The following is a 26,709-nucleotide window of genomic DNA, read 5'->3' on the forward strand; positions in this document are numbered from 1 at the left end:
GGCAACTAGGGATGGGCAATGAATTCTGGCCCAGCCAGTGAAGCCCACATCATGTGAATGAATTTTTAAAAATTACTTACCAGTGATACCCAGACCCCAAGAATAAAGTAAAAACAAACCAGTTGATGGGTCAGGATTACAGAAAATCAAACAAGACATTCATTCCTGATTAGAATGGTAGGTAGCTCAGCGTCAAGCCCAACATAACTTTGTCCACTTTGTATCTGGGTTTATCTTTCTCATCTTCAATGCAGTTTATGGGTAGATAGACTATTTCCAATGAAATCAAGTAGAAAGGGCTATAGATGCAAGATTTAGTATTGAGGCTGTGAAATTCACTTGTGGGTTAATGATTGAGGTAGAATGTTCTGGAATGACAAGTGGTTCTTGCCCAATGCAGATCATAGTGCAGTCAAAGGGTTAGAAGTCAAAAGAACGTTGCCCAGAAAATTATGGTACTGCTGTGAAATATTCTCAGTCTTCACTTTATTAATTAAACACGTGCTTTGAGGTGACACGTTATTAATTATCTGGGGATTATTACTAAATAGCAATTTATGTGAGATTCCAGACTGATTCAAAACGAGGGACCGTCACTCAATTCGGTAACTCACGGAAAAGCGAAAGTGAAAGTTTTCAGAGAGGGACGAGCTGTTGTGAACGTGTTTACTTTTTACAGATCTGTTGGAAAAAGGCGGAAAATGTTCGATCAGGTTGTGGGAAAGTAAGAGGTGAGTCCCAAATATTCTTTAATTTCGGGGAAGGGTCCATTCCCAGTGGGATTGGGTGGTTTTTATTCAGGCTGAAAGCTCCCGATCAAATACAAGGAGATTGTCCAGTGAAAAGTTGGAAACTTTCTAAAATGTCTCTAATCACCTTAACAGAGTCTGGAACTGGCTCCTATCAGTATAAGGGAACGGGAGGCAGAGGGAATTTTACACATTAAACCGTCAGAGACAAACACAGAGACCAGGAAGAGAGATGGAAATAAAAAGGAGGAACATAATCTTGTGTCGGCCATTACATGAAACTTTACTCGCTGATGTTAATATTTAAAGTCAAATAATTCAACCCTCTAGATAGTTACGGCGCCTCCTTTCTTGAAATAAGTCATGAATTGAAGAGTTTCTCTTGTGTTAAAACCATCCTCCGATGACATTCTCTCCCATCCCCGATGCTCCACTATTGACAGCAGTGACTTCAGCTGCCTGGGCCCGAAACTCCGGAGTTTCCTCCCTAAACCTCTCCACTTCTCTCTTCTTCCGTATGGTCCCGAAAACCTCCACTCTGAACAAACTTTTGGACAATTGTCCGAACATCTCTTTAGGGGAACTTTTACCTTGGCCTCCCTGTTAAAAGGATACGCGCGCTGTTTTTATATAAAAACATTTTCTCTTGTTACAAAATAAATCTAATATTCTGTAAAGTTAAAATGTGAATGCCGAATTCTATTAATCTGCAAAATAGAATATTTTCAGAATTATTGAATAATTTCATAGAATTTGGCCATTAAATAGTTAAATCTGTTTTACATTTAACCAGAAGTGACTTGCTAGAAGTGACACAAAGCCTGTTTAATAATGATATGTTAATACTACCCACAGAACATAAGCTTTCTAACACATTATGAGAGTTATATTGATTTTCTATGTATCAGGGATGGTTATTCTAAGGTCTCTCAAAGATGGAAGGAGTTGACCTCATCGTGCTTTTACTCTTTGGGGTTCCACTGTCCATATATGGTAAGGATTTTTTTTCATGTAATTATACTTAGTTAATATGCAATAAACAACATTGTATTTTGCTGCAACTGGAATTGTCTCTTAACTTAATAATTTGACTTTGTAAACTTAGCATCAGCTGTTTCAGAATTTAACAGTTGTTTGGCCAGTAGACTTGCTTCGCAAAGCCACTCAACAGCTTCAGACTGGAGGTTAGAAAGGCAGTTCAGGAGCAACCTACATCTTAAGATTCTTTTGCAGGAGTGACGTATGCAGAGTCTGACATCTATTTGCAATGAGGTAAAGATTTCATACTTTACCTGAAAGGAGAGGGAGGAGTGGTGAGGGTCGGAGTGATGGGAATCTTCATGTTCTATGAATTGAAAATGCTCATATTGAGCTAAATGTAGCTCACAGAGCTTAAAGTTACAGGCTAGAAGAGTTGATGAGTGTTTATTATATTTCATATAGAGAGCTACTCCCATTGTATCAATCACAGATATGGCTGTCTCCAATCATTTCCTTGTATCACTCTCCACCCACATCCCCCTTTCACATCCCAACACTACCTCCTTCTGTATCTGCTACTGGGTGGGGGTTGCGGAAACTATCCCCTAATTCACTGACAATTGCACTTTCAAAATCTCACCTGTTTAGCCTTTAGCCCTCCATTTGCCACAACATTTCTGCAGCTACTGGTTTACTCAACCATACCTTCAACTCCGCCTTTGATACCCCAGTCTCCAATAAAATAGTTACTCTTTCCCCCTGGCTGTTCCTCATGTCTATTAAGTCCAGGGGATGCAAACCTGAATGGATATGGCAGACTATTGGGTTAACCATTCACCACTAGATCCGGCTACACCACATGAAGCACTATTGGGCCCTGCTCTCATCTGCTAAAACTGCTCACTATTCCAGGATCATCCTAGAATGCAAAGATAACCCCTAAATACTTTTCTCTACTACAAACTGTCTCCTTAAACCCTATCCACCCATCCCTCTACTTTCACCTCCAGCAATGAGTGTGAGGAGCTCATGCACTTGTTGCTAAGATTGAGACCATCCAATCAGCTGCCTTTGTCACTTGCCTCCCTTCCACTAGCCCACTGGACCAGACTTGCTCTAAAGTTCCCCCTTCCCTAGCTCTGAACTCACATCTTTCTCACGTTTCTCTCATATTTCCCCTCATACCCTCTTCAAGCTCATCTTTATTAGACCCATCTCCTACTCTTGCAACCCTATTGCTACTGAATTGCTGACCACCCAACTTCCCCTCCTGGTATCCATGTTAGCTGTTTTTTTAACTATTTGGGTGCTGTCCCTTTCTCCTTTTAAATCTACTATAATCATCCCATCACTAAGACCACCTATTTTCACTTCTGTCACATTACCTGATTTCTTCCCTGTCTCAGGCCACCTGTTGCTGAAACCCTTTGCTACATCTAGACCTGACGATTCCAACATACTCCTGACAGGCCTCCCACATTCTATCCTCTATAAACTCTGCTGCTGATGTCCTTCCTTGCACCATGTGCTGTTCATCTATCACCCCTATGCTCACTGACCTACATTGGCTCCCGGTCAAGCAATGGCTTGATTTTAAAATTCTCATCCTTGTTCAAATCCCTCCATGGTTTCACCCTTCCCTATCTCTGTATTTTCCTCTAGCCCCACAATCCTCTGAGATATCTGCGATCGTTTAATTCTGGCCTCTTGAGCATCCCTGATTTTTAATTGCTCCACCATTAGTGAGCATCAGGCCCAGAGTCTGGGTAAAAGCAAAATACTGCGGATGCTGGAAATCTGAAACAAAAATAGCTGGAAAGGCTCAGCAGGACTGACAGCATCTGTGGAGAGGAAAGCAGAGTGAACGTTTCGAGTCTGTATGACTCTTCTTCAGAACTAAAGAAAAATAGAAATGAGGTGAAAAATAAGCTATTTGAGGGGGGTGGGACAGGTGGAGCTGGATAGAGGGCCAGTGATAGGTGGAGGCAAAGAAGAGATTGCCAAAGATGTCATAGACAAAAGGACAAAGGGGTGTTGACGGTGGTGATATTAGCTAAGGAATGTGCTAATAGTGACATTAAGAGTAGAAAGTAGGACGAGCAAGTGACAGATGGTCCTAGTGGGGGTGGGGTCAGGGGAAGGGATTGAAATGGGCTACAAGGTGGAGATAAAACAATGGATGAAATAAATTTTAAAATAATAATAGAAATAGGTGGGAAAAGAAAAATACATTTAAATATATAAATTATTAGAAAAAAGGGGGGATCAGAAAGGGGGTGGGAATGGAGGAGAGAGTTCATGATCTGAAGTTGTTGAACTCAATGTTAAGTCTGGAAAGCTGTAAAGTGCCTAATTGGAAGATGAGGTGCTGTTTCTCCAGTTTGCGTTGAGCTTCTTTGGAACATTGCAGCAGGCCAAGGACGGCCATGTGGGCATGAGAGCAGGGTGGTGTGTTGAAATGGCAAGCGACAGGGAGGTCTGAGTCATGCTTGTGGACAGACCGAAGTGTTCCGCAAAGCAGCCACCCAGTCTGCGTTTGGTCTCTCCAATGTAGAGGAGACCGCATTGGGAGCAGTGAATGCAGTAGACTAAATTGAGGGAAATGCAAGTGAAGTGCTGCTTCACTTGAAAGGAGTGTTTGGGCCCTTGGGTGGTGAGGAGGGGGGAAGTAAAGGGGCAGGTGTTGCACGGGAAGGTGCTGAGGGAGGGGGTTGAGGTGTTGGGGGGTGATGGAGGAGTGGACCAGGGTGTCCTGGAGGGAATGCCGACAGGAGTGGGTGAAGGGAAGATGTGTTTGGTGGTGGCATCATGCTGGAGTTGGGGGAAATGGTGGAGGATGATCCTTTGAATGCAGAGGCTGGTGGGGTGATAAGTGAGGACAAAGGGGACCCTATCATGGTTCTGGGAGGGAGAGGAAGGTGTGCAGGAGATGGGCCGGACATGGTTGAGGGCCCTGACAACCACCATGGGTGGAAAACCTCGGTTAAGGAAGAAGGAAGACATGTCAGAAGAATTGTTTTGGAAAGTGGCATCATTAGAACAGATGCGATGGAGGTGAAGGAACTGAGAGAATGAGTTGGAGTTCATACAGGAAGCAGGATGTGAGGAGCTGTAGTCGAGGTAGCTGTGGGAGTTGGTAGCCTTGTAATGAATATTGGTGGACAGTCTATCACCAGAAATTGAGACTGAGAGGTCAAGGAAGGGGAGGGAAGTGTCAGTGATGGACCATGTGAAAATGATGGAGGGGTGGAAATTGGAAGCAAAATTAATAAATGTTTCCATGTCCAGACAAGAGCATGAAGTGGCATCAAAGCAGTCATCAGTGTACCAGAGGAAGAGATGTGGGAGGGGGCCTGAGTAGGACTAGAACAAGGAATGTTCCACATACCCCATAAAGAGACAGGCATAACTGGGGCCCATGTGGATACCCATTGTTCAATGAGAGAACAAGTTCAGCCAGACAGAGGAGAGTGGTGGTGGATGGGGATTGTTCGGGCCTCTGTTCGAAGAAGAAGATGAGAGCTCTCAGACCATCCTGGTGGGGAATGGAGGTGTAGGGGGATTGGACGTCCATGGTGAAGAAGAGGTGATTGGGGGCCAGGGAGCTGGAAATTGTTGATATGATGTAGGGCGTCGGAGGAATCGCGGATGTAGATGGGAAGAGACTGGACAAGGGGAGAGAATGGAGTCAAGATAGCAAGAAATGAATTCTGTGGGGCGGGAACAGGCTGACACGATCGGTCTGCCGGGACAGTCCTGTTTGTGGATTTTGGGTAGGTGGTAGAAGCAGGCCATCCGAGGTTGGGAGACTGAGGTTGGAAGCTGTGGAGGGAAGATCTCCAGAGGAGATGAGGTCAGTGACAATCCTGGAAACAATGGCTTGATGTTCAGTGGTGGGGTCATGGTCCAGGGGGAGGTGGTAGGAAGTGTCTGTGAGCTGGCGTTCAGCCTCTGCGAGGTAGAGGTCAGTGCACCAGAGTCCGGGTAGTCCGGGCCCGGAGACTAGGATTCCCAAGAGGACTGGAGTCATGATTGCTACCAGCCCTGAGCCTGGAATCTGAAATCGCTTCCTGGCCCAAAGCCCAGGATCGCTACCTGACATGAAATCTGGTATTGCTACTAGGCCCAGAATCTGGGATTGCTGCTGGGCCCAGAGTCCAGGCTCCTTACCAGGCCTGGAGTCTGGAATCACTACCAGTCCTGAAGTCAGGTGCTTTTACTGGCTATTAGTGGGCAGTGCCCAGTGAAGATGGCAAACTTGGCTCCGCCCAGTGTTATCACCAATACAGACCAGAGCAGCTGCAGGCAAACAGCTTGAGGAGGGGGCAAACAGGAACAGAAAGATTCCATCCCACAGGGAGAGGCCAGGTATCAGTCTCTGTCCCATCAGAGAGCCTAGGAATCATTCCTGTTTCACCATCAGCAGAGAATAGGGCTGAGTCACCTCTCACCAGGACAAGTTGAAATATTTCATTGTTCCACCAAGACAGACTGGAACATGGATATAAAGAACTGCCACTTCATCCTCGAGGTGGATAGCAGGAGTTGGGACATTTCCCAGCTTGGCACACCCACCTTGGAAAATGTGCCCGCAAGGATGGGAATTTCGTCCTGTGGGGAGCAGTTGTGGGCTGGAGTCGGGCTTGCCGCTCCTGGAAACTGTTTGGAGCCAGTCATAGGAGCTGCCGAGTACCCAAATGGCTTGCTTAAAAGGCCTGCCGCAGTGTTCTGGGACTTTGTTTCATTTAATATTAGGCCCTGTAGCCCTCAGCCCTCACATGCACATGTGCGTGCGCACTCGCCATCCATGCTAACTTCAGCCCCCTAGCCATCCCTCTGTGGCCCTCTCAACCTCCGTGCCAACCTATGCCCTCTACCCATCTCCCATAGCTAATTATATCCCTATGCCTACTTAATGCCAACCCATGTCTCCCCACCCACCACCCTTTGCCCTTACACCCTCCATGCCACCTCACCCAGTATCCCCCATGGACAGACACCAGGAGCCATGCTGAGATGAAATAAAATAAAGTTCTAAGTATCTGTTACGGACTTCACTATTTAAAAAAAACTTTTAAAAGTTTAAACTTTTAAAGTTTAAAGGGCTGGCCATTTAAATAACTTGACACCTTGACAGTTCTACACACTTTATCCAGCCTTCACAGGCATTTACATCTCCACCATTAAGTTATGGAACACACACTATGGGGTGAGGTCGTTCCTGGAGCGAAAATCAATCTGCTTGTCCTGTGCACTGAATTTAAATGGTCCATTTGGGGTTGGGGTTTCCCTCATCTGTAGTGGCGAAAATGGGAACGGTTGGAAATGGAGGTGGGACTTCCAAATCCAGGTCCTGCCTGCCAATTTTAAAAGTCTCCGGAGTATTCCCGACTCTGTGAAAGTCCAGCCCATAGTAACAGGAGCAGTCCATTCAGTCCTTTCAGGCTTACCAGATGTATTAAGCTGAAAATTGAGGTCCTGCTTGGCAGTGCTATTCAAAAATGTTCCCTTATATGAAAACAGCTGTAAAACGAAAATACGTTACTAGAAAGTGCTCTAAACAGGGGATTACTGTATCTGCTTATTCACTGTGAACAATGTCATTGGAGATCTACTGTTTATATATTTGCTCCACTCTTCTGCAAGTTTTTCCTTTTATTTGTTGTTAAACATGTTTCTGTTCCACAGTCACCAAGTTCCCTTCTTTCTCTTCACTTCACTTATACATGTGTTTAGTCTTTAATTCTGCACTCTCCCTTTCCTGCTAATCAATATCTGAACATAACAAGGGGCAACTAAAAGGCATAAGCATGCATTATAGTTCTCTCTATAGCATTAAAGGATGCTAGAATAACATAATAGACATACTTTTCCTTTAACTGCACTTGAGCATATAGTCTAGGTAGACACAATGTGGGGAGTCTGACAGTCAGGGGCCAGGGTTTTCCAGTCCCACCCTTGGCGGGACCCATCATGTGCAGCAACGGAAAATTTGGAAAGGCAGCCAGAAGTCCATTGAGTTTCGGCAAGACCGGAAAGTCCCACCCAGGGACACGGTCTTTCATATCAAATATTAACTGAGATCCTATCTACCTTAGACCTTACAGCACAATTAAGAAAAGTGCAAAGCATTTTCCTAGTGTTTTGGCTTACATGCCACACTCAACTACCATCAACAAAGACACTTTACATGGCCAGTAATTTATTTTGCTGTTGTTGGAATCATGTTTGCTGCAAATAGGCTGCCACACATGCTTCCAATTACTGGTCATTAATTCTGGTATGATAGCTGAGTGGTTATGGTACTAGGCTTGTAACCCCAAGATCAAGAGTTCAAATCTCACCATGGCAAATTATGAAATATACAAATAGGGGAATTACTGGTTATTGCACACTTAAAGGTAATCCTCTGGTTACAACATGCTTTGCAGCATCCTGAGGATGTGATCAGTAACTATATAAAAAAACAAATATGTTTTCCTTTCTTCCTTCCATTTTCACTCACACACAAAATATGAATTACAAAAAAGAAATCTCCCACATAATTTCTGTTTAGTATTAAGATGGAAATATTTATTTACCGAGCTCATAATGTCTTTTGCAAAACAATGATTTTTTAAAAATAAACATTTTCTTCCAATTGCTAGATAGAAAATAGATTTAATCTTCTGCTTCAAATTAAGCAGCTTTGTTTATAATTGTTTGAGAAGGGATGCTAATGACAATTTTTAAAGTTTTAATGTTTAAGATATTGGAAAGTTGAAGTAATTTAATTGGACAATAATCCCACAGGTAAATTCACAGTTACTGGACCAAGTCATCCTGTTATAGCCATCGTGGCTCAAGATGCTCTACTGGAATGTCGGCTTAAGCCAGAAATATCCGTCACCAATATGGTGGTGCGATGGCTTAAATCAGATCTTGGTTCAGCAGTGCACATGTACAGAAATGGGAAAGATGACACTGCTGCTCAGGATCATGACTACAGAGGAAGGACTGAACTGTTTAAAGATGAGCTGACCAAAGGAAATGTTTCTCTGAGAATAAAGAACACAAGGGTGCGTGATGAAGGGAAATACATATGCTCAGTTGATGATGAAACAGATTTTGAAGAAACTATGATTGAACTGAAAGTTGGAGGTTAGCAAACACATCTATTTAAAAACTAATCACATTAGGGAAAACAACATGGCATTTTAAACTAATTTCTGGTCAAAATTCAAGTGCTTTGTTTTCAAACAAAATCTTTTTCATTTCCTCTTATAATATTTGTGCACTGGTACATTTCATTAATAGAATACTTTCAGCACAGATTTGGTTCAACAAGAATATTCAAAGGGACAGAAACTAAGTGATGGGTTCAAATTAATTTTATAATTCTTTAATTAAAGAGGAATACTAATGACAGTCAGATTTTATTGATTTCATGAAGTTAAAGTACTTCCATCAGAAAACAACTCATGACCTTCATTACTAGTTTTTCATCCTTGTGTATGTGGAAAATAAAGATTTAGAAAGTAAGTCAGACAGCATTGAAAGTAACTAACTTTTGAATATGTTTAATTGCCCAGATATCTAGTCTTTATATTCTGCTCATTATTGTTTACCTGTTTTAATATAAAGACAACATTGCCACACTGTTTGTGGTTTGCTTGCAAACCAATGAAATAGTTAGGGAGTAGATTCCTCCTTTTGTGCTTGTTTTAAGGTTCTTTGTAAGACAAGATTAATGAAAAAAGGAATAACTTTATCAAAACAACCTTGCACATTGCTGGTTGGAAAGGTGCTTCATCAGGTAACTGAGTGGTGGTTACACAGTACTTGTATCAATTCAATCCTGGTGATGTTGCTGGCATTTACATTTGACTTGAGAACAATCAACGCCTGGCTAAATATCCGAGGCATTGGGCAACACCACTGTATATTTCAGAGCCCCTGATGGAAGTGCTCAGCCTTTCCTGCAAGAAACTCACATGGCCACATGAGATTAAATCAACTGGATTCTGCAATGAGTGCACTAGAATCGCCTGATCACATATTTCTTATGGTGGCTAACTGCTTTGTTCCATTTTTTTAGAGATACTGGTCTTTAAAAAGATAGTGCAAAGTCTCTCGTTTCATCTTGACTTTCTTCACAGTGAAGTGCAACTTCACCCATTATGCCAATATGCATGGCATGCAGGTTCAGAGGGAGTGTACTTCTTTACCTGGTGTTCACTCATTTCAATACCATTGATGCTAGAAAATGTGTGATCCTCGATGTGGGTTTCAGCTGCACAAATCCTGATCTTTATCGGTGTGTATCATTGTTGGAAAGGTTGAGAGACCTGGTTAAATTTTTCACACTGGTATACATTTAATGGTATCACTATCCTAACTCCTGCTCTTTCATGTAAGTGAGGGCTGGAGCCAGTTGGAGGGTTTAGTTAAGAATCAACTGCTTATACATTTCTTGAGTGTTTTGTTCCTGCATTCTGCCTTCTGGGATGCACCCAATTACAGAACAGAAATATTCTGATTATACAATATTCTGATTATATCACTCCATAACAGTGAAATAATATTTTCCATAAGTTTGTTAACAACAAATGTTATTTTTAAATATGTTTATTGCTTATTGTAGGTTTGGGACATGAGCACTGGATCCAGATAAATGGATACTATAAAAATGGAATTCAGCTTGTGTGTGAATCTAATGGATGGTTCCCTAAGCCACTGATACTGTGGACTGGAGGAGATGGACAGAACTTAACAGGACAGTCTGAAATAAGTTACCATCAAGATTTGAAAGGTCTTGTTAATGTCCAGAGCTCTCTTGCTGTAACAAGAGATTCATCAAACAGGTTCCAGTGTCTCATACAGAACAACCTGTTGAAAAAAGAACAAGAAGCAGCAATCCAGATATCAGGTCTGTAAATTATAAGACACAGTCGATTAAAGGGAACGGTGATTGACTCAATAATACCATAAATCCAATTAGGACTAAGATATTCTACTGTAAAGTGAATTTGGGAATGGCTTTTGGTATCAGTTAAACTTGATGGCAAATTTACTTCAGCAGTATATTTGTGTAAACAGGGTGACCCTGAAATTCCTGGATATTAGTCCATGGTCAAAAACGTGACTTCCTGATATAGACTATTCCAATTCTCAGGACTGGAATCGTTTCCGTAAAGAGGATGGACAGTTGTGCCATTTGCAGTAGTTCCTGAATGTCCAACCCACCAGGGCCAGGACTATCTAAGTGGGGTGGACTGTTACGGCCAAAGATAGAAATTACTTTTCCCCAGTAGAAGTAATGTTTACTTGCTTGTGCGTAGTTCCTGAGCAACTCATTCTGCTGGAGATTATAATATTAACTTACTGCTACATTTTGGTACTTAAAACTGGTTTTGGTTCTTTGGTCCAGCAACAGAATAAATATTGATCATGTTTCCTTATTCTTCCCAAGGGGGGTGTTTAAATGCACTGTTAGTCTTTTTTTTCACTCTTACGTTAATTTTTCTTCATTGTACATATTTTATTTGTAAAATTCTCCTGCGTTGTGTTCACTTGTGTTTGTATTTGTTTCTGTCAGTATTTATCTGAAATTTTTCTTTGTTTCTTTGTTGCTCTGCTAAGATGCTGTGTTCTTCATTGCACTGTAGGGCTAAGTATAGTAGGAGAGCTTTTCTACCCCTAATGCTGAGAATGTGTAGGGTGGAAAATCAGGTGCATAGACCAAAGAGCTTGAAAGGCACTGTGAGCAGCAACCTGATGCTGGGGCTTGGGAGGCTAGTATCACTGGAGTGTACAAGCCACGTTGGAGCTTCCCTGTCCCACAGCTCCCAGTGGTTTGATCCTTCCACATGACGCACTTTTTTTCATCTCTAAGATGAAAATTTCATTGATGTTTCATCAATAAGCACGCTCACCAGATCGCTGCCAAGAGAAGTGACTTCCTAATTATCTTAAACCTCTTCCTCTGGGTTGTTTTTGTTGCACATTATTTAGAAGATTTGTTTTATTTTTGGCCCGTTACCTTTTTTCTCTACAATTTGGAGCAGTCCCAAGTGATAGACTGGGCATTCCCAGTGGAATTCCTCTTGTCTTCTAGTCGCTGAATAACAATGAAAAATTGCAGAGGAATGATCCACTTGTATCCACAGTCCTGCTCTTAACCAAGATGGTGGATCCACAGGTCCTGCCAGAGGAAATGTGCCTTTCCTACCTACTCCAGAATAAGAAGTGTTGCTCCAGGTTCAGATTGTACCCTTGGGGGTCTCATCTCATACAATCAGAAAGCAATCTCAAAATGCTGACTGTTGAAGGAGCACGTGTGTATGCATGACCAAAAATGTGCATCTTCTTTGATACAAAACTGTCCTTCACGTAGCTATGCTGTTTAACAGAAGGAAATTGAAGTGCTACGACCATGAAATATATGAATGTAGCAAGGTTTTCCATCATACTTTATATCTTGACGATGGACCCTACTTGAGGGATGGATGTACAATGATTAAACGTTTTAATATATGCTGCCACCTTGCGTGTCTGCTATAAAGTGCTTCAGGTGGTGTAAACAGTATTGAGCCTGCTTACCACCCACTGTCAGGAGTGGTGCTCTAGGGAGAATGCTCTAAAGTGCATGTCCGCCTTATGCCCACTTCATGTAGATGCACGTTCATTTACCATATCTCAAATAGGGGAGTTGGGTGTGCTATCTCTGCAACATTTGCTCATCAAATCTGATTTGCTTCCAAACTGGATTTCCTTTTACTTGAGGGTACACATGTTTCTGTCAGAAAAGGATTGGGTCACTTTTTCTGCAACCACAATCTGGAGCCCAAATGGTCTGATTTAAGGAGTACCATAGGTTATGGGGTAAGGATCTAAACAGAGCAGGTGGATAAGGTCTGGAAAAGTAAGATCAGTCTCCTGAAGTCATGGTTCATGTTGGATCCAGTACCATAGGGAAGAACAGTATGGAGAAAATACAAAGGGAGATTGAAGAATTGTCTGATTTTTTAAAAAAACACTCAAAATCCTAATGGGAGGTGGAGATGAAAACTAACATAGTTGGAATCTCATCTGGTGTAGAAATCTAGCCTGTGCTACATTAATCCCCAGACCTCAGTAATTTGCTACCGTTCCTACCTGGAATGACCAGCAAGTGGCTGCTGGCCTGTGGAAAATTGGCCAACCAATTCCTACCAACATGCAGGTAGTTTTGGAGAAAGGGTGGCAGGTCGGGTGTCTAGGGCAAGGGAGGCCTAAACTTTCCTTGCGAGGCCTGGAAGAGCACTCCAACTCCTCTTGGCCCTTGAAAGATGAGTGAATAGCTTACCTTTCAAGCCTCTTCACATCCCTGTCCTCGATATTCTGACTTGGTTCAGTTTGACTTGCTGAGTTAAAATTGCAGTCTGGGCCCAATAACGCAATCCAACCCTCATCCACATATTTAAAGAAGCCAACTTTGGGAGGGTGGATGAGCTGTGCGTTGAGAAAGCTGTGCTGAAATAGTGATCAGCAGAATACCCACTTGCCTTGTGGAAACCCTAGCATAACTCGGGGGGCCATAAACTTTTAACTTTGCTAATATCAGGCATCCTACAAGAACAATTACTGTGGAATATGTTGAAGGCAGTATTGTCTAATTCATTGATATTTACTTTGCAGGTGATTTCTTCCCGACTGTCTCAGGCTGGCTGGTGTTTTTATCTGTGATCCTCTGTCTTCTAATAGTAACTTTTACTGCTGGGATACTTTGGAGTGTGAAAAAACACAGATACATCAAAGGTATGGTCTCAGTCTCAGTGACACTGGTAAATACAGGTTCAGGATTTAACATGTAGAAACAGAACCAGGTTTCTTTATGTTAAATTTAGAAAAATAGTTAGTGATCCTTTGTATCTTTTAATAACTCAATCATTATAGTTTTTGGTCTCAGATGAAGGCGAAGGGGCTGCTGTTCTACTAAAAGCCAGTGGAATATCAAAGTGACCATGCTGTTTTAATGTTTTTCTTCATGGGGATAACTTTGCTTTTAATTTTGCGCAATATCTTTAACAATATTTTGTTTAATTTCTTTCATTTCCCATCTAATTCTCCCTAAAAATAAACCAATTACACAGTACAGTACCACATGTATAATCTGTAGAACAATCTATTATTTAAACACCTAAAGATGAAAGAAGTGGATGCACAGTATTCTGGAGAAAGTGCTGATGATGGTTTTTCTCAAATGGAAATTAATACTACTTATTCACGTTAGAACGTAAAAGCATGACTGATTAAATAAATCATTGTTTGATATAACTGCAACTTATATTTATTGTGGTTTTTTTTCAGATCTCGAACTTGACAAATCTATCAAACAATTTGGTAAGGATTTAATGTTGAATTATCTATAATACAGCAAAGCATGTTGGGCCTGGGCATTTAGATGTACAGATGGGACAGCCATAGCACTGAGTAATGAATATTAAACTGGGTCTTTAAATATTATTCAAACATTTTTTGGTAAGCCTTTTATCCGCAGTATACCTTTCAATTACTATTACCTTAAAGCTGTGAGCACTATTCACTAGTTTTCTGCAAAATAATTTTTGATGATTAGCTATCAGCTAAAGATGCCCAACCTTCTCTGCCAACATTTAATGATGGTGCCCAAGTTGGTAGGCTTTTCTGAAAGGCTAGTCAAGCAAGAGAATTACATTTGCCAGTGAACAACCTAGACCCCTCTACCTCTGTATCTGGATCAGTCTTGTCCCACTGGTAAGATGTGGGGCTCAATGAAATGGGACAGAGCTGTGTACTGTTGAAGTGAGTCTGAGAGTTCTAAATGGAGGCTCTGGACTTCATGAAGTTTTGTGACTTCAGGTCAAACGAGGATGAGAGTTTCCTGCTGATCACTACCTACTGCCTCCTCAATTTATGAATCAGTGCCCAGCCATTTTGGAACAGTGCTCAAAACAAGCACGGAGAGAAGTACTGAGTGAGTTGCTAATTGTGCACTGACTAAACTGGATGAATTCTGAAGGGCACAGCTGCCAGACTGGGCCGGTATCAGCTGTTGACGGAACCAATACAAAGAAATAACCAACTCAACATATTCTTCTCCAACCAACATGCTGTGACACATTCATTCATGATAACATTAGTAAGCATAACTATGTCACAATCCTTATGAAGGCAAAGTGTCATCTACACATACCCCACACTAGTGTAGCAGCACCATCAGGCTAAGGAAGGTCCAGCAGATCAAACTATGAGATGCTATGGGTTGTCAGTAGCAGCTCAACTGTTGTCCGCCACAATCCATAACCTTATCTTGTGATACATACCTCACTCCTCCGTCACCATTAAAATGGGTGATGAAAATTCAATAGGGATTGTAGAAGATATATCAGTTGCAGGAGTAGGCATAACATGTACTAAGCCACCAGCAACACAGGGCTGCACACATGCTGAATAGCAAAGCTGCAGGTTATAGACAGAACTAAACTTCCCCGTAATTAACAGATCAGAGTGATGCTTTGCATCCCTCCAACATCCAGCCAAAAATGGTGGGACTGTGCATTCATGCAATAAATGAGGAAGAGGCTCCATGATAAATTTGTTCCTAAACATGGTGGAGCCAGCAACTGACTGATGTGCATACAATTCAACCTTGTATCAGTAAATCATTCAAGAAATGCCCAGTGGACAATCCTACTCTGCATTTCCCCAAGGTCTTCAGCCATTTCTTTTACTTCATGTAACTTTTCAGAAATTACTCAATGACTGCCCTTGACGTCAAGGCTTCATTTGACAGTGTGGCATCAAGTAGCTCAAGCAAAATTGAAATCAATAGGAATCGAGGGAAAACTCTCCACTGGAGAGTTGGAGTCATACCTAGCACAAAGGAAAATGGTTCTAGTTGTTGGAGGGGGTCAATCATTTCAGTCCCAGGACTTTACTCTGAGGAACTCCTGCAGCAATGTCATAGGTCAAACCATCTTCAGCTGCTTCATCAATGACCTTCCCCACTTCTGACCTTATGATAGAGGGATGTTTGCTGATGATTGCACAATATTCAGTACCATTTGCAGCTCCTCAGATACTGAAGCAGTCTGTGTCCAGGTCTTAGTACATTTGTCAACATTCAGGCTTAAGCTGACAAGTGGCGAGTAACATTTTTGCCACACATGCCAGGCAATGACCATTGCCAACAAGAGAGAATCTAACCATTGCCTCTTGAGATTCAGTGGTACTACCATTGCTGAATCCCCCACTATCAACATCCTGGGGGTTACCATTGACCAGAAACTGAACTGGACTGGCCATGTAAATACTGTGGCTCCAAGAGCAGGTTGGAGGCTCAGAATCCTGCAGACAGTAAGTCTCCTCCTGACTCCCCAAAGTCTGTCCACCATATACAAGGCACAAGTCAGGAGTTATGGAATATTCTCCACTTGCCTTCATGAGTGCAGCTCCAACAAACTCGAAGCTTGACACTGCCCAGGACAATGCAGCCTGCTTGATTGGCACTCCTTCCACCCCTGTGAACAGCCTGAGACAGTCGGGAAGAAATGATCTGACTACAAGATATACTACAGCAACTCATCTCGGCTTCTTCAACAGTATCTTCCAAATCTATGACTTCTACCAATTAGAAGGATAATGGCAGTAAAATGGGAACACCCCTCCAAGTCACTCAGCACCCTGACTTGGAACTATATCACTGTTTCTACACTGTCTCTGGATCAAGAGCCTGGAACTCCCTCCCTAACAGCACTGTGGGTTTACCTACACCACATGGGCTGAAGTGGTTCAAGAAGGCAGCTCACCACCAGCTTCTCAAGGGCAACTAGAGATGAGCAATAAATGCTCGTCTAGCTAGTGTCACCCATATCCCATGACCCAATAAAGAAGAATATATTTTTAAAAAGTAACCATTTCTTCAGAGGTCCTGTCACTCCTCTTGTCTTTACTCTGATCTCTGGGTGGGATTCACTTCTGCTCGTTGGGAGGCAGCTATGTGTTATCTTGGCATATCAGCATCTAATCCCCCATCACAAGTGGATCCCTGCTGCTTTTCTCCTGGAAGCTCTGAAGAAATTTGTTTTTTTAATTAACTGAGTGACTGAAATAATTATCTGTAAACGATTGCTGAAAGCTGTAATTTCTAATTTTGGATAAGGATTTTTACTATTACAACAAAGATGAGAATCAATGAAGTGAAAGTACCTATTGGTATCAAAATAGCAATATCAAATAGTTAGAATAAAATATGTAGAATGAACAGAAACTACCGACTGTCAAGAGTTCTTGCTTTTAAATATATGAAAAATATCGAAAGCAAAACTCCAGAAGAGTGCAGCAAGTTTTCTTTATTCGTTCATGGGATGTGGGGTGGCTAGGCCAGCATTTATTGCCCATCCCTAGTTGCCCTTGAGGAGGTGGGGGTGATCCGCCTTCTTGAACTGCTGCAGTCAGTGTGGTGTAGGTACACCCACAGTGCTGCTGGGAAGGGAGCTCCAGGATTTTGAGCCAGTGACAGTGAAGGAATGGTGATATAATTCCAAGTCAGGATGGTGAGTGGCTTGGAGGGGAACTTCCAGGAGGTGGTATTCCCATGCATCTGCTGCCCTTGTTCTTCTGGGTGGTAATGGTCATGGGTTTGGAAGCTGCTGTCTAAGGAGCCTTGATGAATTCCTGCAGTGCATCTTGTATGTGGTACACACTGCTGCTACTGTGCATCAGTGCTGGAGGGAGTAAATGTTTTCCGTGGATGGAGTGCCAATCAATGGGGCTCCTTTGCCCTGGATGGTGTCAAGCTTCGTGTGTGTTGTTGGAGCTGCACTCATCCAAGCAAGAGGGGAGTATTCCATCACACTCTTGCCTTGTGCCTTGTAGATTGTGGACAGGCTTTGGGGAGTCAGGAGGTGGGTTACTCGCTGCAGGATTCCTAGCCCCTGACCTGCTCTTGTAGCCACAGTATTTACATGGCTAGTCCGGTTCAGTTTCTGGTCAACGGTAATCCTCAGGATGTTAGTGGGGGACTCAGCGATGGTAATGTTAAGAAACAATGGTCATTCCCCTATTTAATTCAGCATTCAGAAATCTCTGCTCATTTGATGCTGATGTTCCAAAAATGTAAACAGACCAAGGCATATTATTTACTCTTCTCGCATATCTTCACCAATATAAATACTTGAAGTAAAATATTGACCTTTTAAGTTTAATGAATAGATTGTAATTAAAATAGAGTGACAAGAACTGTAACAGGTTGACCACTACCTGCTTGAAGGACACTAAGGTTGGGTACATTAAATTGTGCAGATGAAGGTTCTTCCTACACTTTTTTTTTATATTAACATGCAATCACTGGTCAATCTCAAAGTACAATGCAATAGTGTGACAACTCCATGGGTAGAATTTTATCTTCCCCCACCAGCAGGTTTGTAGGCAGGGGGTGACTGTAAAATTTCTCGGATGGCCTTCCCACTGGGTTCCCGCCCACCCCAACTCTCCACAATTTTACGCTTGGCTGAGTGAGGCCTAGGCAGGCCTGCCTGCCCATACATCATATGAAGACCTCAATTGGTCAATTAAGATCTGTTTCCATCCCAGCCTCAATTTTCAGGCTGGTGGGAGGAGTTCAGCAGCAGGCTGGAAGCCCAAAAAGCAGACCTCAGGCAGGAACTGGCCTATTTACCAACACCCCTGCACCCTTCAGCCTACTTCCCCGGGCCTCACCTCCTTTCCTCGAGACCCCACACGTACCTGTTCCTGGACTTCCAGGATTTAGGCTTGGGGGGCTGCTTGCAGTCCCAGTCCTGTGCACTGCAGCTTCTGGTGCTGTAGGGATTAGAGAGCTGCCAACCAATCAGATTGGCTGACAGCTGCCTGAGGCAGGGCTTCTTCCCGAATGAAGGGCAGAATCCCTGTCTGCAGCCAGCTAACGCTTGTTGGAGCGTGAAATGGCTGCATAGCAGGCAGAATCAGCGGGGATGTGTTCTCCGCTGACTCTTCAGATGGTGGGAAGGGAAACCTCACCATCCTAAAAATCCTGGCCCACTTCTCACACCAACTATTCTTGCAAATTTCCAATGGGAATATCAAATTAGTGGGAATAAATTTCCCTTGATAGCTCTTTGTGTAAAGTCTTTGCCCTAAGCTTTATGGGCCTTTGAGGACAGGTTAAGTGGTGGGAAGGTTTTGGGCGGTGTGCATGATGTCTTCCCACTGCCATGCCATGTTTCTGGCAGCAGGAAAGGTGGCAGATGGCTCATGGCTTTGGCCCCTGCAGCACTGGTGCTATGTGCCCTCACACAAGGGCCTGCTTGACTGGCCCTTAGACCCCACTTACCTTGTTATGAGGGTGAACATCCATTGAAGCAGCCTCTTCCTCCAGGTGCAGCCCAGCTGTCACAACTACTTCCGCTGGTGCTGCTGAAGTTCTGATCAGGCTGGCAGCTCTTGGGGGTGGGTGCTATGCTTAGTAGGACTGCTGCCTGTAACGTGCAGCCCCAGGTCCTGCTGCTAGCCAATGTGGGGCTGCCTCTCCTGATTTCAGCCTTGGCAGCGGGTTCCTGCCACTTCTGAAAAATCCTAGCTATTGTCCAATATGGTAGTGAGCCATTTGGAGCTTAAGGCCTTGGTTAGATCGTTAATCTGTGCTGAATCAGCTGACTTGTACGAGGGGAAGGGGAAAAAAAATCAACCAGGGTTCACACTGAATGTTATTCAGTGAAACATGATGCCCTTGGTGTTTGAATCACATGATACTTATGTCTCAGCTCATACATGAAGAATGACCACTTGAGTAAAACACAACAGGGACTACCCAATAATATCCAGCATCTTGAGGAGACAGGGAGAAAATTTAGAGGAGAAAATTGTCTCCCTAATAGGTTTTATAATTGCTTGAAAGTATATAAGAACAATAATTTATTGTAACTGTTTGATTAAGAGGGTGACACAAAGAAAAACCTTGTATTCATATGACTTCAGGATGTCCCAAAGCATTTTTCCTAAAGCGCAATCACTGTTGTAATGTAGGAAATGTAGCAATCAGTTTGTGTACAGCAACGTCCCACAAACGGCAATGTGATTAATGAGCAGCTAAATGTCATTGCAATGTTGGTTGAGGAATAAATCACGACCAGGAAACTGGGAAAACTCCCCTGCTCCTCTTCAAAATGCCATGGGATCATTTGCATCCAACTGACAGGCTTCGGTTTAATGTCTCACCTGAAAGAGGGCATCTCTGAAAGTGCAGCACTCCCTCAGTACTGCACTAAGAGTATCAACTTGGACTATGTGCTCAAGTCTTTGGAGTAGGACCCACAGCCTCTGATTTGGAGGTCAGAGATACAACTGAACCAAGGCTAGCACCTCCATGATAAAATTTCAATGTTCAAACCATTTCAAATATGGAGAGTCTGTCAATATTTTAATGTTTGTGACAATCAAATTAACAAAGTGTATTTCATTTTTTTTATTTTTTAGACCAGTGGAAATCTCTAGTTGAAGCAGGTAGGACAATCTCTTTTACATAAACAGCTGCCGTATATTAATGCAGCGAGTAACTTGCTGTTAGTTGTATTAATTGTATTCGCAAATATGTCTGCTGCAATAATAACACATATAATCTGATGAGAAATAGAGGGACGAATTTTCTGCCAGGTTGGGATTTGGATCAGTGGCAGCCGAACCCACAATTTGGGGCTGCCAGCCATCATGGCACTTATCTGCCATGATCCTTATCCTGAGGTTGGGTCAGGACCAGATCCGCTAGCAACTGGTGAGTGGAGGCTAACCAATTATTGACAAATTGATGGCAGGCCCACATTGACCTGGAGCATGTCCATGTGGAACGGGGCAACGGGGGCTGCCGTGATCCTTCATGTGAAGGACACACACACACACCCCACCCCCCCCCCCTGCCGGCCTGCTCTCAACTTCACCCGCCATGCAACAGGTGTGACTGCCGGCTGTCTCACGGAGGGGTTGCCCCTCCAGGATCCCACCCAGGCAGCTGTGGCCATTTTAAAAATCAAAAACTTGGTTGACGCCTCCCTTGCTGTCCCCACCTTTGGTGGGGCTGCCAATCTGTGCGTGCTGAGGGGCCTCCCATCAGCCCTCCAGCTTCAAGACCTCACTCATGATGGCAAGCCTGATCACTGGCCTTTAATTGGCAATCCCCATTTCAAAATAGTGGTGGGTGTGTCCATAATGCACTGTGCGGCTCGGGACCTGGAACCCGCCCCCATGTTGGGTTCCTTCCCTACGATGAAAATACAGCCCAGAGTCAGAATTTGATGTAGCAGGACATTGTTAGAATTACCCAGCACCTCAGATGTTTTACCCATAAAGTTACTGAAGGTGCCAACTGATAACAGCAAAACGAGGGAAACACCATTTGGGACCTGAGAGAACAATGGAGCAAACAGTCAATCTCCTTAACAAATGAGAATTAAAGATTGAGAAATAAACTCAAAAGACTGAGGGTGGTAAATTCAAGGGGGTAAATTCAATGTCAAGTCATATACAGAAAAGAGAGGGGAAGAAAGATCGGATGAATAAGAGAGGGAGAAAAAGAGACGGAAAGGAAAAAAAAGCACTTTAAAAATTTAACACTTTCAAAATCTCTCTGAAAGTAAACCTGAAGGAATGAGATTGTTTTGGTCAATTTTAACTGTCAGAAAAGTTGATTGTAGTCTTTAACAATTGTCACGTTGTTGAAAGGGCACTGATAATGACAAAACATAACTTTCTGTAGCAAATGTAATGGGCAAATACAGCAGAGAAGTTTGAGGGAGATTTAATAGTTATTCAAAATTACGAGGGGTTTTGTTAGAGTTAATAAGGCGAAATCTACTGGCAGGAGGAATAGGGACCAAAGGACAAAGACTAGATAATTAGAAAAGAACCAGATGTGGAACCTTTTATACTGAGCTATGATAGAGAATGCAGGGTGGTGGAAGCAGATTCTATAGTAACTTTCAAGAGAGCTGGGTATATACTTTAAATAGAAAAATTTGAAAGTCTGTAGAGCTCCTTCTGTGCTCTAACATTCTATGAAATATTTCCTTCTCACAGTTTATCTTTTGAAAACCATTAAAGGTTTTACAGTGAGGGCAATTTTATATACTTAATGTAATTAATTCGGCCTTTTTCTGCAACCTGTGTGTGAGTGACAGAGGTTGTGTGTGGTGTATGTGTAATACAAGATGCGTTCTGCTGAGGCTGCCCAAATCAATTCTCACCAGCAGAAAATTGGTAACACAGGCATTGAAATTCATGGTGTATTGTTCAATCACAGAAACTTAAAAAACTGATCCACTTACCCTGGAACCAAGTCCTCACAGACTGGTATGCAGTGGTATATAGTTTTGGTAGCAACTGCCAAGATCTCTGGCTGATGATGTCAACCCACCTGTCCCATCTCCTTTCATGTCCCCACACAGGGGTAGGGCACAAAAAGCATTTGCCCCAGTTACCATGAAATTTTGAAGTGACCTTAAAGGGGTAGAGATCCAGTATGACGAGATTATGCTCCAAATTCCTCCCTTGCCCTCCCTGACAGTGGCAGTGTTGCATTACCAGGGTTTCGGTTACTTTGAATCATAGAAAGTTTACAAAACAGAAAGAAGCCATTTGGCCCATCGTGTCTGCACCAGCCGAAAAAGGAGCCACCCAGCCTGAGGGGCTTGTCTTCCAATTTATGGTCATCAATTAAAAAATGCACATTAATTTTTTTCTGTGGAATTGTTTACATGCTGATTTCTTCAGTTTTATTGCTTCATTTTTTTCTGTTTTCAGATTGGAAGAAGATTTCTGAGTGTGAAGGTAAGATCCTCAAGTTGTGGTAATGAACATTTACGTAAATTTGATTGTAGCTTATCTTCCCCCTTGATCATAATCACTATAGCACCTGAAATTGTGTTTGCAGAGACTCCCCTCTCCCCTCTCCTCACTCTCCCACTTCAACTTCAGTTTGGATACATCAGGGTGATTTGCTGGGTTATGCTGCTGCCTGAGAGTCTCAAACACCATTGTTAGGAAATAGCAGGTACACTGCCCACAATTTTCCATCTTGCAATTGGAATGGATGCCAAATTGAGGGCAATGTGTTTGCAATTATCCAATGTGCATGGCTTGGGGCCTACCCAGGCAGCCATGTGAAGTGGGAAAAACCAGTTCTCAAATGTGCAGAATTAATGGTTTTCTTTGGGTAAAAAACAAGGTCATCCACACAGTGGCATCTGCTTCTTTCATCCTTTCCACTCCCTGGACTCCTGCCTTCTTCCTGATTCAGTTCCCATCCACACTACATTCTGCTGTTTCTCCCATCTCCACATTACACGAAATTCACCCATCAGCTCCCTCAATCCACTTTATGTTCTGCTCCTTAGCAGACATTTCCTCTTCTGAGCCCCATGCTTACTGACAATGTATATTTCTTCTCCAAGGCTCAAAATAATTCTTTTTCTTTTTAAGGGTGCTTTGAGAAATAAAACTGCCTAGCTTAATTTTCCAAAGGGATATTTTTTGATTTTTGGGGGCTCTTGGTTCATTTTCATGAACTCCTCCATTGGGTTCCTGGAATCATCTGCGTTGCTGGTTGAAGCCTTTTTTTTTTAAATAAAACCATTAAAATTGCATCTAAGCTGTTGTAATCTTCCCCCTTGCTTTCTCTATAATGGCAAGAATAGACATCAGGAGTGAACAGGTGCCCTGCTTCCCAATGCTGCTCTGGCATAAATGACAGAAGATGCAGAATGATGTAACCCTGTCACTTTAAATGTCATTTGAATTACATGTGTGTGTGTGTTGTTTGTCACCATCATAAAAATAGGCCAGCATCTGGTAGAAAGGGTCCTTGACCCACTTCCATCTTGGCCTGTTCAGTTCCACCAAATAAAAATGGAGGGTGGATGGAAAATCCTGGCCATTTTAACCCCAGAAGTTATTTTTCCAATATTTAGTGAATATGCTTCTGTGGCATCAATCAGAACACGCCCTGGGTCATGTTGACGGCGCATAATTAATAAAATCACTTTGCTCTTTACTCACACTGATTACAGAGCTGGTAGTTTAAAGTAATTACCCACGGTTTCTGTCTACTTTGCTCTTTGTCCTTCGCCCTTCTTAGATTATGATTTTAAGAGATACAAGTGGTAGTTTCAAATTAAATTGTTACTGAACTGTCTATTGTACTTTTTTTTGATTCATTGATGGGATGTCAGTGTCTAGCTAGGCCAGCATTTAGTGCCTATCCCTAATTGCCCTTGAGAAGGTGGTGGTGAGCTGCCTTCTTGAACCTGTGCTGTTCATGTGGTGCAGGTACACCCACAGTGCTGTTAGGGAGGGAGTTCCAAGATTTGACCCAGCACCAGTGAAGTAACGGTGATATATTTCCAAATCAGGATAGTGGTTGGCTTGGAGGGGAACTTCCAGTTGGTAGTGTTCCCATGTGTCTGCTGCCGTTATCCTTCTAGCTGGCAGTGGTCATTAGTTTGTAGTAGGAGGCTTTGTGAGTTCCTGCAGTGCATCTTATAGATGGTTCACACTGCTGCCATTGTGCTTCAGTGGTGGAGGGAGTGAATGTTTGTGGGTGTGGTGCCAGTCAAGTGGACTGCTTTGTCCTAGATGGTGTCAAGCTTCTGGAGTATTGTTGGAGCTGCACTCATCCAGGCAAGGTGAGAGTATGCCGTCACACTCATGACTTGTGCCTTGTAGATGATGGACTGGCCTTGGATAGTCAGGAGATGAGTTACATGCCACAGGATTCCTAGCCCCTGACCTGCTCTTGTCACCACAGTGTTTAAATGGCTAGTCCAGTTCAGTTTCTGGTCAGTGGTAACCCCAGGATGTTGATAGTGGGGGATTCTGCAATGGTATTACCATTGAATTTCAAGGGTGATGGTTAGATCCTCTCTTGTTGGAGTTGGTCATTTCCTGGCACTTGTATGGTGTGAATGTTACTTGCCACTTGTCAGCCCAAGCCTAGATATTGTCCAGGTCTTTCTGCATTTGGACATGGACTGCTTCAGTATCTGAGGAGTCGCTAATGGTGATGAACATCATGCAATCATCAGTGAACATCCCCACATCTGACCTTATGATGGAGAGAAGGTAATTGATGAAGCAGCTGAAGATGGTTAGGTTGAGGACACTACCCTGAGGAACTCCTGCAGTAATGTCCTAGAACTGAGATGACTGACCTCCAACAACCATAGCCATCTTCCTTTGTGCCAGGTATGACTCCAATCAGTGGAGAGTTTTCCCCCCGATTCCCATTGACTCCATTTTTCTACATATACAGGAAAACATTTAAAGTGCAGGTTGTCATTACGTATTCTGAAAATGCAATTCAGCAACTACAAGCTTCAGAATGCGAAATGATACAGAACAATCCTTTTCCTGGAAAGGAAAAGCACCAGAAAATTACACCTCAGATTCCATTCATTGATCTAAAGGTGCAGGGTTCTATCATTTATAGGTGAGCAGGAGCAATTTGAGAAAGGTGTTAAGTGGGAGGGGTTGAGAGGGCTGGTGATCAGGAGAGGTTGGGAAAGCTGGCGAGCAGGAGGGAAGGAAGGGGCTCTGAGGTTGTAAAGGTGAGAAAAGTGACAAAGTGAGCATGTGCAGTTAGAGCACGGTTTCTGGCTTGTGCTGGATTTGCACAAAAGTGAAAATGGGGGCAGCATTAGGTTTCCTAATCACTTCCTATACAGGGGCAACGTTTCTCTCAATATTTTCACTACTTTGCCCATGTTTGATTTGGCACGGGATATTTTGGAGCTGTCAATGACGATTTGCCTGCCGCACCAGTGTATTTTGAACCCTGCTTATCTCCATGCAAATTACCATGAACAAATTACATGACCATTCCTTCACAAAACATGCATTGTCTCCAACTATTAACCAATCCCCAAATATTCCTTTTTCAAAGACTAAAATGCATTATGTCTCCTAAATATCATTCCATCTCTCCTATTGGTGACCCTCCAATCCACATTAACTCTGCCTGCACACCCTTCAACTTTTTAAATCATTGCTTGTGGACATTCCTGCTAGTTGAGCCTTTATTCTCCATCCCTAATTATCCTTGAAGGTGGTGGTGAGCTGCCGCCTTGAACACCTGCAATGTGTGGTGTAACTATATTCACAGTGCTGTTAGGAAGGGGGTTCCAGGACTTTGACCTAATGGACAGTGAATGAATGATGATATATTTCCAAGTCAGGATGGTCTGTGACTTGGAGGAAACTTGTAAGTGGTGGTGTTCCCACGCGCCTGCTGCTTTTCTAGGCAGTAAAAGTCGCAAGTTTGGAAAGTGCTGTGGAAGGACCTGTAGTGAATTGCTGCGGTGTATCTTGTAAATGGTACACACTGTTGCCACAGTGCGCCAGCAGTAGAGGGACTAAAAGTTTAAGATGGTGGATGGGGTCCCAAATAAGTGGGTTATTTTTTTTTCCTGGATGGTCTCCAGCTTCTTGAATAGTGTTGGAGCTGTACTCATCCAGGCAGGTGGAGAGTATTCCATCACACTCCTGACTTGTGCCTTGGTGATAGGGAGTCAGGAGGTAGGTTACCGTTTACAGAATTCCTAGCCTCTGATCTGCTATTATAGCCAAAGTGTTTATATGGCTAGTCCATTTAAGCCTCTGGTGATGCCCAGAGTGTTGATTGTGGGAGATTTAGCAATGGTATTGCAGTTGAATATCAAGGGGAGGTGTTCCTTTTTTTTCTTGTTGGAGATTGTAATTTCCTGGCATTTATGTGGCACAAGTGTTACTTGCCATTTATCAGCCCAAGCCTGTGGGCACTGCTTCATTATATGAGGAGTTGCGAATGGAAGTGAACTATTTGCAATCATCAGTGAACATCAGCCTCTTCTTACATTATGATGGAGGGCTGGTCATTGATAAAGTAGTTGAAGATGGTCGGTCTGAGGTCACTGCCCTGAAGAATTTCTGCAGCAATGACTGACCTCCAACAGCC

General features: G+C 43.0%; 2 protein-coding genes across 2 annotated transcripts in view; one reads left to right on the forward strand and one right to left on the reverse strand.

Annotated features, from left to right (window-relative positions):
- LOC144695628 (butyrophilin subfamily 3 member A3-like) overlaps positions 1-26,709 on the reverse strand; it is a 267,537-nt gene that overhangs the window by 207,342 nt on the left and 33,486 nt on the right. The window lies entirely within an intron of this gene.
- Positions 438-26,709, forward strand: part of LOC144695502 (butyrophilin subfamily 3 member A1-like) — a 67,164-nt gene continuing 40,892 nt past the window's right edge. The window contains 8 exon segments of the mRNA XM_078566378.1: positions 438-731; positions 1,658-1,742; positions 8,523-8,870; positions 10,354-10,638; positions 13,389-13,508; positions 14,061-14,093; positions 20,208-20,234; positions 22,524-22,550. Coding sequence (XP_078422504.1) covers positions 1,685-1,742; positions 8,523-8,870; positions 10,354-10,638; positions 13,389-13,508; positions 14,061-14,093; positions 20,208-20,234; positions 22,524-22,550 — 898 coding nt within the window. The 5' untranslated portion in view covers positions 438-731; positions 1,658-1,684.

This window comes from Cetorhinus maximus, chromosome 21 (assembly GCF_964194155.1).
Source record: "Cetorhinus maximus chromosome 21, sCetMax3.hap1.1, whole genome shotgun sequence".
Taxonomy (NCBI): domain Eukaryota; kingdom Metazoa; phylum Chordata; class Chondrichthyes; order Lamniformes; family Cetorhinidae; genus Cetorhinus; species Cetorhinus maximus.